Genomic DNA, 12437 nt, shown 5'->3' with positions numbered 1-12437 from the left:
TTCCTCCGTAGAATTCACCTCGTTGCTGTACCTATTCCACCCTTTTTGCGAGGCACACGCAAAATCCTCAGCATCTGAGAATAATTGCAAACAGCGAGATTATAAACATCCTTGGAAATCCCTTTTAACAATTCTTAATTTAACCCCGTAGAAAGCAATCTTCTTTATATAGAAGAGCTTTCTGAATATCCTCTTTTTGCCTGGAGCACTGTAAAGATCCACCAGCCACCGCCTCTGCCCCTTGATCACAGCGTATGTCAGTGCTACATAGTCATGCTATCGTGTTGTTGTTGTTGTTGTTGTTTCAGGGGTCACGGGGATTGAGGTGGTCGTGCAGCACGGTCTGGCCACCCCAGAGGGCCTGGCTGTGGACTGGATTACGGGGAAACTCTACTGGATTGACAGCAATCTGGACCAGATTGAGGTGGCCAAGCTTAACGGAGATATGCGCACCACGCTGATTGCCGGCGGCATGGAGCATCCACGGGCTATCGCTCTCGACCCGGGGCAGGGGTATGTTACGCACTACCTCCCACATACGGAGCCCGCTGGCAGCTGTGCTATCCATCAGGCACTGAGATCATTGGAATAAAGTAACATTACAACCTCCTTGTTTTTCTCACGTCTGCATCTGCCTTGATGTATGAATATCTCTGCTGCGTTAAGGTCCATTAAAGCAGCAGATATAGTGTACATCAATAACAGCGCCGTACGCTCCGGTACAATAATGACAACTGATGTAGCTAAAACACCCCCAACCATTGCTCCCACTTTAGACGCTTTGCTGCCCATTCATTTGTGTTCCCCAGCAATGTTCTTCTTTTAAACAAGTTAAGCAAGACCTTCAAAATACAAATTCCCAAATATGCTTTTTTTTTTTTTTATTCGTACATCATTCCCCTCAGGGCCATTTCAAAACCATGGTTGTTTATCCTGCTGAGCTGCATGTGGAGAGTGTTTGCAGACTGATCTGTGACTCTGACTTGAAAACATCTGTTACAGTGCATCGATTACGCCTTCTTTTTCTCGACGTAACAAGTGCCACGATAAAGTTTTTAATTGGTAAAATAAGATTGTGAGACGACGTCACACTGGGGGGTATCGGGCTGGTTGTTCGGCACCTGGGAGGCTTTGTTAATGTCTGTTGTTTTGGACTGTTTTAAGAATTTGGAACTTTGAGATCCGCCCGTTTGAAATGAAACTGAATTACCTAAAGAGGAAACACTCAGGAGTGACGATACATGTTTGTTATGTCATAATGCCAGTGCTTCATGCTGTCCTGACACAACTTGTTTATTTCCTTACATGAAGAAGCATATTTTATTGTACAGGCATTGCTTGTTTGAGAGTGTGTGGCGTGCATACATGTGTGTTTGCCAGGTACTCTCTAATCTTCATTCATGTGTGTGTGTGTGGTTGTGTGTGTGTGTGTGTTTTGCTATTTTTTTCCTTCTTTTTAATCTGTGAATGAGATTTACAGAGCAATAAAAAGCTTTTAGTGCATCATAATTGTTCGGCATTTTATAATTATAGTTAACAGAAAATAAACAGTTGTGAGTATTTCACTGTTGGCATGACCTTAAATTTTCAAAGATTTCATGGTGGGTTGTGTCAGGATACAATTTTATTTCCTTATTAATCAGTTTTTCTGTGGCATGTGAGATCTGTTTTAGTTTTCCGGTCACAGTCCAGCGCTGACGGTGCTTCAATCCAGCGTTAGGATCATAGATTCGGGGGACAGAGCTGCTGGAAACAACTCTGATAGGATGATTTGGACAACTTCATTTTAGCTTCTGTTGTGGTTATTTATAAAAATGAAAAACATAAAAGTGCATGCATACTACCTGCGGCAGTAAACGTGATAGATCCATTTAGGACGTGTTTTCTTAGATCACATTCATTAGTATACCGTCTCACACTTTTCTCTTGGAAGGCCTGGTTAAGTTAATTTGATCAACTGAATCGTTATTCCTTATGTGAGAACAAGCAGCCATCGATCCACTATCCTCTTGTGCAAGGCACAGATAAAACAAATGTGCAGTAAAAGCACTGACCGATGCTGATTTGCAGACAGATAAGATGGGCGTAATGGATTGTACTGACAGTATTTTAAAAATGGGGCATCAGTAATAACATGTTGAACAAACTGCCACAACGTCTGCTCTTATTTGCTGGCTGTTTTTTGAGGTTTTGACCTAATAGGTTAGCTTGTTGAAGGTTTAAATATCCTGAAGAAAATGATCCTCTGTCCTCAAATGTTAAAATATTTTCCATGGAAGTGTCAATTAAGTAAAGAAAAATAGTTTTTCAGAAAAGGAAACAGGACCATCCCTCACTGAAAACCTCTTCTAGTGCGCCTGGCTGGGATTCGTAACCACGCAGCCCTCCATGTCCTTCCAGCTAATCAATTAGAAATGACCACGAATCACGGTGTTATTTCGTAATTTGAATTAAATCATTTTATTGGTGGATTGCAAATTATGCAATGTTGATTTTTTTGGGGAGTTCTTGCAATTATGTCCACATACTTCTTGAGGGATTATTTGTAGAATAACAAAAAAATAAATAAAAAAGTCAATAGAATTATAATTAGTTACATGTCTTTTGTTGACTATTGAATATTGTTTCAATACATCATGCAGGAAAAAAAAAAAATTGTTGGCAAGCAGTAACTGCTCTAAGTCAGGGAAATTAGTTCTGCAAGGAGAGATACTGATTAAAAAAAAATCCAGGGGCATCTGAGCGAGGTAGAGAGAAAAACACTCAGCCACCAATGCAGAGACCCAGGTTCACTTCCCAGCAGCTATGCCTCTGTCTTGGCCGGGTGCCGCTTCAAACACAGCTGCACAGCTGTCAGTGTTTGCTGGTGCAAACAGGGGATGAAGCCGGGGAAGGATCATGTCACTGTGCTGTGACTCTACTGGTTGGTCAAGTAGTCTGGGTAGAGAAGGGTGGGATCCGGGTCGATTAGCCGATCTTATATGCACTTGAATTTATGATTTAATTTGCTGTGAATTGCAATTGTCACAACTTAATTCACAACAGCAGCTGCTCTCTCGATGTCCCCCAGATGTGTTGCATCATATGTGGCCTATTGCAAAACTATCATTATTAAAACATCTCTGAGAGGGTTCATTTTGGTCCATCCATACTTTCCAGTGTGATAGAGTTGAGTACATATTTGTTAAAGATTCAAATGAAATACTACTTTAGCAGTGTAATTGTATCACAGAGTACTAACAAATTGATTATCTATTACTTAAAACACATAGTTGTTTACTTTCTGAGTGCTATAAACAAAATTGCAAGATTGTATCCCATGTGTTTCCCTACATAAAGAATATAATACAATATTTGAAATAATCAACACTGGTACAAATTATATAAACAAAACAAAAACAAGATTCTATTTCCTCTGTTGTAGGTGTGATGCTTGTATTTAAATTGGTACTCTGGGTGAATGCATCTGAGAAGTAGCCAGCCGTTGTATACTTTGGCTAGTATATTTCAGATTAAAGCAAAACCCAGACATTCCTAAAATCAATTTAACACCCATAAGAAATGAGTAATCTGCTCATGCACTCTCTCCTATAGCACTCGTTCACATTTGTGAGGATGACTACATTTCATGGTTGTACAGAGTAGGATTAATGGGTGCATTCGGTGCCTAAAGGCACATTTCCATACCAGGGCAATAATTCTAATCTAATTACTTGAATCCACTCAAAGGAGTGGGTCATCGATCAGGGAGGCCTTATCAAGTGAATAAGGCTATTGATCTGGACAAGGATATTTCTTCCTAACACTGTTTCGTTGTCGTCGGTGTGTGATTTAAGCTTAAGCACCCATTTTCTCCTTCATTCTAGTTGACTTTTTTGACCAAGGCAGGACATAGGCGTTATTTGCTGAGTTGAAGTATGACTCGGGATCCTGCCGATGGTCACATCAATGACGGCGTTCATTTTTAGGCCTCATTGAGCAGTGGAGAGTCATAATAAAACAGATGGCCTCCCGTTTCGAGGCATGTTGCAGATGCTGAGGGGTTGCACTGGATCGCTGGTGCTGTTCTTGGACAGTCATCGCTGCCACTGCCTGTGTTAATACATACAGTTTCAACAGCATTGTTTACGCGTTTACTGTGTTTTTCAGTGTACAGTTGTAGCACTGAAAATTGCAATGTGACTGAGGAATTGTTCTTGGATGCTGTTATGGTCTAACAGCCCTTTTTAGTGGATCTATGAAAGACTATGAATTGTGCATTTTGTCTATGGTTGCTTTTCGTCATAAAAACAAACAAGCCAGTGATCAATACTAAGTGTTGCCTTTGGGTTCCTGCTCCAAGGATCCTCTTCTGGACTGACTGGGATGCTACCTTCCCCCGAATCGAGGCTGCGTCAATGAGTGGAGGAGGTCGACACATTGTGTTCAAGGATATGGAAATCGGCGCCTGGCCTAATGGACTGACTCTGGATCATTTGGAAAAGAGGATCGTTTGGACAGATGCACGGTATACCATTCGAGTTTTCACACTGTGTGGAGAAGCATTCGCACCTTTTACAACTTTCAGTACATGTGACATTATATATTCAGAACGTTTTACCAGTCCCTGAGTACAAATTTAACTTGAAGCTCCATTAAATAATTGAGGATGTGTCATATTTAGAGATCTGCAATGTACAATGCCCATATTTTGGTTTGAAGTGGGTCTTGAACAATTCAGTGGTTTCATCTGTGTCACACTTTATCCTGCCTGTTTTTACTCCTCCCTTTCAATGCATTCGAAGAGCAGTTCGGACGTTGATATGGCTGTTTGTGTCGGTCTCTTTTGAACAGCTCCGACGCCATTTTCTCTGCACTCTATGATGGAAGTGGGGTCATTGAGATCCTCAGGGGCCACGAATACCTGTCCCATCCTTTTGCTGTGTCTCTCTTTGGAGGCAGTGTCTACTGGACAGACTGGAGGACGAACACTTTAGCGAGAGCCAATAAGTGGACTGGGCGGAATGTCACAGTCATCCAGAAGACGAGTGCTCAGCCTTTTGACTTGCAGATCTTCCACCCCAGCAGGCAGCCACAAGGTGAGAAGAGTTTTTTTGTTTTTTTCTGGCTTTACTGTTGGAGAGGGTCATTTCACTTTGTTAGCTGGAACCAGCTTTATATATAAAAGTTGTCAGGTTTGCTGTCCTAGTATATATGCAGTAGGGACTTAAGCATTGCAGTCAAAGAAGACCTTGAAGGTGGGGCTTGTTATCTTATTTAGCATGGCAACTCTGTATCGTTTAGACTAAATCTGACCTTCCAATTCCAAAGAATTATCATTCAAATGAGACCAAGACCATAGCAGCAATTAAAACGGTTCAGTAGGTTCAAGAGCAGTAACAATTCTCCTTTGGGTCTGTCATATTCAGGCTTGTGCACAAAGTGGGGGTGCTTGTTAAAGGGGTTTAAAGTACAAACTTACATCCTAAAATCAAAATCCAAAAAGGATTCATGTTGAATCTGCCTATAATCCTTCAGTAATACAGGATGTTGACTGAGGATACATTATCTTTTAAAACACAATTTATTCCTGTGTTGCAAAAAGGGAAATTAATTTGTCCTGTCAATCAATGAGCATGTGTGTGAATGAAAAGGGTACTCATGCAGAGAGTTAACTAGCTTGAGTTAATGGTACCCTGAATGTGTTTTTCTCACCATCTAAATGATTCCATTCTAAGTGGTTCATACCACTTTATTAAGGCTTTTTTCCCCCAGACTGAATGTGAATAAAGATGGCTACAGAATGGGAACCACATCTGCCTGTGAATAATTGTAGCATATCCAATTATCAAATCAATTAGTTATGTGAATAATGTCTTGTGGTGAGAGGAAATAAAAAAAAAAATAGTTTTGGAACCATATTAATATTAATGTTGCCAGCATTTTCAGTGAAATATTCTGAATCTGTGTCTTGTCATCAGCTTGCAAGATATATTACTAAGCTCAAATTGATAATCACACAAATTCTGTTTTCAATTAACTTTTTTTTTTTGCTAGATAGGTTGTTTTGAAATTGATTTTTGATTAATTTGTTAAAGCAGAACCAATAATAAAACACTGGATTAAGGAACATGTTGGTTCATGTGTGCCAAGACCGCCTGATTGATGGATCAGTTTCTGTTTCAATGGCCTTCTTCAGCATTGCCAAGCTTCACATGTATCTTCCTCAGCCTTCTTCATATGTAAGCCACCATCTTTAAATGGGGATTATTACTGTGGTAATCGGGTTTGCATCTATTCAGTGATTCCTCTGCTTCTCCAGTGTGTCACGAGTTAATTTGCTTGTTTCCTTCCTGTATCTGCATTCTCTGACTGTTCACCATAGATAAGTGTGAGCAAATGGGACTGCTTTAGCAAAGAAGACAGAAAGCGCGCCTAATCCTATTTTAGAAAAACTCAACAGGGGGTGGGGGTGGGGGTGGGTTATTATCCACTCTAGCCAGAACCGAGGCCTAGGGATGTGATGCTCCACTAGACCACGAACATCTGGACCAGAGAATAAGGAAAGAGGGGATGGATGAAGAAAGGATAGCTGAACACCAATATGCAGATCTATTCAGCAGGTGCCACCGTGGAGATCCAGTGGAGGCATAAGCGACCTTTAAATACATTACGTGTCGGTTCAAAAGCCAACAATGTGTTTCCTCATTAGAATGGGTAGCGAGCATTTTGAAATTAGGAGGCAGTCCCAAGACATCACAGTTCTAACAGTTACGTTGTTGATTACAGACAGAGCAGCACAAAGCATTGCACCATAATACACAGCAAAATGTGGAGAAAATTACTTTTTTCAGACGCTCCCATGATCATTAATGGCTCCATGTACTTCTCTTCTCAGCTTTTGGGTTAGAAGCTGAGTACACAAAGAGTAGCCTTGAATTAGTGTGCAATTTTCAACACAAATTGGCACTATGGAGTCTTCAATACTTCCAGTACTAGTACATAAACTTCCTTGAATTTATCCTTTTCACTTAAGTGAATGAGGAAGAAAGAACGGTTTGGCTGAGGCTAATTCAGTTTGGATATTTGTACAGTCATAATTGTTATTCTCAATCTGATATTCATACCATTTAGAACACACAGTTATTATTTGCAGGCACACAAACCACACTGTAATTGTGTCGACAGTATTATCGTGACAAATGAGATAGGCTTTGAAACAAATAAGCACAGCGAATATGGGTGTCTCAGTCGAAAAAAGAAGCGCCAGCGTACTAAATTGTATCATCACCACATGTGAGCCTTCCCTGAATATGACTTTTCTTCATTTTTCTTTATTTTTAGAGAGTGCCACCATTTCCACTGCTTTAGCATAGCAGTGGGCTCATTTCTTCATTCGGTTTTTTTTTTTTTTTTTGCAAATACATCTGACAGTTTAGAGCAAACAAGCACCTTGGCTCTGTTGTTGTTGTTGCCTGTTATCCATCATTCAGGTGAATGCAGCGCTGTTCAGATGTCTCCCTATTAGCATACTGAGTCAGCTGGGTGCTGTTTACAGCTCGCAGACACAGAGTTGTGTTATTATTATTATTGTCTTAATATGAGCCACATTTGTGATACAATGGGACTCTCCGATGTGTTGCTGAAGGAGTCCAGGAAATGAACTTTGAATGATCTTGTTTGACATGAATCATCCAGAGTAGTTGTATGATGCATGAAATGTGATTGCAGCATGATGGAAAATAATCAAACTGAGGGTTTCTTTCCTTAGTTCTGCTGTAGTGATTTATTCTGAAAAGGGCACAGTCCAGTACAGTTCATGACAACGGACTACACACACACACGTATACTTCTATAAGATAACTGCTCAGTTGAAAGCTGTGTAAAGTGAGCTTGCTGTGTGCTTGTCTAGTAAAAAACTGTCGGCAGCTTATGGTCTGTAGATGGATACTCTGCTGACCTACAGTAACGGGTTGACTGAGATAATCAGTCACCATTAAGTCCTAAGAATTGACAAAGAGTAAACAATACAATCTATCTTTTGTATTTCATTATTTCAATTAACCTCTTAAGACTAAATGCAACAAGAGAGCAACCGAAGAACTCAATAACATGAGTGAAGATCAATTGTATTGGTTAAATGTTAATGTTCTCTTTGTGCTTGAAAAGAAACCCTCTAAACCGTTCAACATATCTTTGTGCCGTCTCTCTTACTCAGATGTTTTTTTTTTAATGCCATGGTTTTCATACCATGGCAGTTAGTCATATTCACATTATATTCATATGTTTGATTGTCATCTCAACTTCTCATGCTGAGTGTTCTGATATGTTCCTCTTTCTTCCCTTCCCATCAGCCTCTAACCCATGTGAAGAGAACGATGGACGTGGTCCCTGCTCACATCTGTGTCTCATCAATTACAACCGCACGTCGTCCTGCACCTGTCCGCACCTTATGAAGCTTTCACCCAACAAACAATCCTGCTTTGGTGAGTGACAACATCTTCCTCATTGTTCATGCTTTCTCCTTATGTGTACAACTATAGGATGTTAAGAACCACAGCGCAGGTGTTTCGCTTAACATGTGAATTTCTGAGCTTTTTGATTGACATCGGCGTTCAAATTCAGTGCTGTTCTTGTCGCACTCTCACCTGGATCTACTAGTATGGAATGATTGATTTATTAATCATCTCGCCAGCGTTGAAAAGGTTCCTCCTGTACGTGCGGCGGTCGGAAATCCGTGGTGTGGACATTGACAACCCTTACATGAACGTCATGACGGCGCTGACGGTGCCGGACATTGACGATGTCACGGTTGTGGACTACGATGCCATGGAGGAGAGGATCTACTGGGCTGACATCAAAACCCAAACCATCAAACGGGCCTTCATCAATGGCACCCAGCTAGAGACCATCATTTCTGCAGGTGGGTTCACTCTAGACATCCAGATGAAAATACAAAGTTAAAGCTGCGTGCGGTGTGTACTACAGTGTATGTGTGCGGCAACTAATATTGATTCGTTGGTACACACTCTGTAGTACTGTTCATGGTCATGGATTAGTTGTAATTAATAAGTAACTTTAATATGTAATTGTTGTTTTGTTCTCTTTTTGATACGTTTGCAAGGTACATCAAATATATAAATAAGAGTATAGTCATTTGTTGAAGACCATTCATGTAGCTTGAGCTTATTTACATAAGAGTTGATGGTTCTTTTCATGCTCTTCCCTGACAGACATAGTGAACTGCCGCGGTCTGGCTTTAGACTGGCTTTCCAGGAACTTATACTGGCTCAGCTCTGAAAATGACGAGTCTCAGATCAATGTGGCTCGCTTTGATGGCTCCCTGAAGACCTCCATCATCCACGGCATTGATAAGCCAAGGTGCCTTGTAGTGCACCCCGCCAAGGGGTGAGTAGCTTCGAGCAGTCTGCGCGCTTCATCAGCGCCTCGCCTCCGATGCGTGGTACCAGGAAACGTGCCCACAGACTGCACCTGTACGAGCGATCAAAGCCTCGTTGTTGTAAAGACAACACGATGAATGATTTGTGCAGATATTTTCAAGGTTGTCAAGTAAAACAAAATCTATTGGGTTACATTCAATTTTCAGTTAATAAAACGATAACATTTATGTTTTAAACCTGATTACACGGTATCTCGCGCCTAACTGGACCACTAACTATTCACCTCACACCTTCCCCCACAGAAAAATGTATTGGACAGATGGCAACACCATTAACATGGCCAACATGGACGGCAGTAACAGCAAGGTCCTCCACCAGAACCAGAGGGATCCTGTAGGTCAGTATGAGCGCTTGACGTAGCATACTGAGTTAGACCTCCTGTCCAGCTGTAGCTCAAGGGTGACCGAGCCAAGAAGATACGTGAAATGACATTTATTTTCAAACGATGTCTGTTCAGTTTGCATAAACTCAGTATGTTTACATGCATATTGTAATCTGATTTGATCTGAATATAAATAACCAGATTAAAGCAATTACATAGATAACGTTCACCAATAATCCAAGAGAGCTTGAGTAGTTTGATTATTGGGCTACTGGCTGGAAGAACAGAAATTCTCAACAGAATTGAGTGTCGGTATTCTTTTGGTTGTGGATTCAATTTATGGTAATTTAATTCAATTAAATTCACTAGCATCAACAGCTGCGCTGCTGCATGCACCACTTTACATCTGTGTTCACCTCATTACAAATTCATTTGAAGTAATTCCCCTTTTTGAACCTTAATTTGACAAAGATTACCTGATAAAGGTGTTCTCATGAAAGTTATAGCAATAACAAAAGTTGACTTTATCTGTTTACAATCAATTCATCTCAATGCTTGTACATGCCCTGACTGTTGCAAATGGAATCGGTAATGTTTGTGCCTGGTGATATTTTTCTCCATTTCGACAATGTCAACAAGAATCAGACAGAGCATCCTCCTCCTCAGTGGTGATGTTATCTCAACAGGCAACGTCAAAGAATGTCCTGGGTAAAGCTGTCGAAGTGGCAATTTCTTTGAAACCTAAACAAACACTAACACAAGCCTAAAAAAAACACATTATCTGTGTACACTTGTATCCTTTGCTAATTGATTATCAAAGAAATAATTTACTTTTAAATGAGTTTGCAGCAAAAACAATTTGTGTTGCTTTTCTCTGTGTCTTCTTCCCATGGGAGTTCATTTCATACCTGATTAGAGTGTCAAAATCCTTTACGTTAGGATCATAAAACCAGTTCTGTGTGAATCTTGCACTAGAACTTAAATGAGTATCACAATAGAAAGTAAATATCCACTTGGGTGAATAAGATAGCTGTGAATGGATGGACCTGGTTTGCTCCTGACACTGTATTCACCCCAAGGGCTGCCTTCCACTTTGCACAATGAGCTCTTGTTTTTCTGGTTCACCTTTTGTACATCGGTGAGATTGTTTCCTTTGAAAAGCTGAACAAATCTACAGCATTGCTCGACCCCGCCTTCCTGGCTACAAGGATTTTGACTCTCTCACTGACTGTTGGATCGTCTTTTAATTGGACAGTGTGTAACATTTAGAGAGGGTTCATTGGCAGATATTGAATATAATATTCATAACTATGTTTTAATCAGTGTATAATCAGCCGTAGCTAAGAATCGTTATGTTTCCTTAGCTTAGAAAAGGCCATTTATATCCTCCTAGATAGCGGGTCGTCTATCTTGGGCCGCCATGTTTCTACAGCAGCCCAGAACAGAATCTGGCTCCAGCGAGAGCCTTTTGTGTTTTATGATCTCTGAAGTTAGGGTGAAGTAGGGTATCCTTACCTGTAGGCCACCGTAGTTATCCGACACGCTTGAAAAGGGAGGGGCAAACTACTAGATGTCACTAAAACGTCCACACTGTCCTTTTAATGCACTCACACGTGTGGAGGTGGAGGTGCTGTTGTTTGTGCAATGCTTGCAGTGACATACTGTATGTACAGATACTTCTTCTGAAAGGGTAGGCTGTGTGTTTCTGGTCACTACCTACTGCATGCACACAGCAGACACCATTTTGACTGATCTGTGATGATTTAAAAGGACGGCAAAGGTGACAAGAGAAGAAACGAATCCAGGTCTGCAGCAGAATCCTCTGTTGTTCTGGACAATTCTTTCACTCTTTTTGTTACATCCATTGTTTAGAATATCTGTGCCTGTATGTTTACTTTGTGGTATTGTCAGTTCATTCAAAACACCATTTACTATTACGGGAATAAGAAATCAAATTGTTAACTAATTCAAATTAAAACATGAATACATGCATTTTTTTATGTAAACAAGAGGGACAAGAGGAGAAAACACAGATGTAAAATCCAGTATAACAAAAAATCCATCCAGGGCAATGATTAGGATGATCGTCAACACGAGTTCCTTCAAGCAGCTGTAGAGTAGGATCAGCCTTTTGGTGTCTGAAGTGTGCAGAAGTGTCGGAATCATTGAGCGGTGGATGACCTCCGTTGTGATGCACTGAAAAGTACGGGAGCGATGAAAGATGTTTCTGTTGATGTATCATTGAAATTTGGGGAAATGAATGTCCTCCAGCATCCATATCTGACAATATTCAGAGTAAATAGGGTAAATGTACATAATCTTAGATTAGAGATACAGGTTTGTACAGCTTAGTCCTCACTGATATATTTTTGCATATCAATCTTGCCGAGCAAGCACAACACCGATATTCATACTGTGAGGACAATCATTTAAATTCATTGGGAACACTAATTTAGTTACTGCTGCCTGATATTCAACATTTCCATCACGTTCATGTGACTAATATTTCTATTATTGTTCTCTCTTGCTTTTTAAGTAAACTCTCTCTCCCCACGTGATGCATGCTCAAGTGAGGAACTGCGGCTTGATTTAGCAAACACATTCGGCGGGTCTTCATTTCGAGAGGCTGCTTTCACACCGCTCAAAGTCAAACTCCCAGTTTGTCACACAAGCAG

General features: G+C 40.6%; 1 protein-coding gene across 1 annotated transcript in view; it reads left to right on the top strand.

The window, feature by feature from the left end:
• Nucleotides 1–12437, top strand: part of lrp1bb (low density lipoprotein receptor-related protein 1Bb) — a 232969-nt gene that overhangs the window by 143810 nt on the left and 76722 nt on the right. Inside the window, exons 24-30 of the mRNA XM_068701483.1 lie at nucleotides 309–513; nucleotides 4343–4507; nucleotides 4834–5078; nucleotides 8334–8465; nucleotides 8675–8902; nucleotides 9213–9387; nucleotides 9683–9777. Of these exons, the coding sequence (XP_068557584.1) occupies nucleotides 309–513; nucleotides 4343–4507; nucleotides 4834–5078; nucleotides 8334–8465; nucleotides 8675–8902; nucleotides 9213–9387; nucleotides 9683–9777 (1245 nt within the window). The remainder of the gene's footprint in view (nucleotides 1–308; nucleotides 514–4342; nucleotides 4508–4833; nucleotides 5079–8333; nucleotides 8466–8674; nucleotides 8903–9212; nucleotides 9388–9682; nucleotides 9778–12437) is intronic.

The sequence above is a fragment of the Cebidichthys violaceus genome, unplaced genomic scaffold, assembly GCF_023349555.1.
Source record: "Cebidichthys violaceus isolate CVI_PGR_0920_01 unplaced genomic scaffold, fCebVio1.0.p SCAF_11, whole genome shotgun sequence".
NCBI classification, from domain to species: domain Eukaryota; kingdom Metazoa; phylum Chordata; class Actinopteri; order Perciformes; family Stichaeidae; genus Cebidichthys; species Cebidichthys violaceus.
The sequence above is the reverse complement of the archived record's forward strand: the minus strand, read 5'-3'. Positions and strand labels throughout refer to the sequence as shown.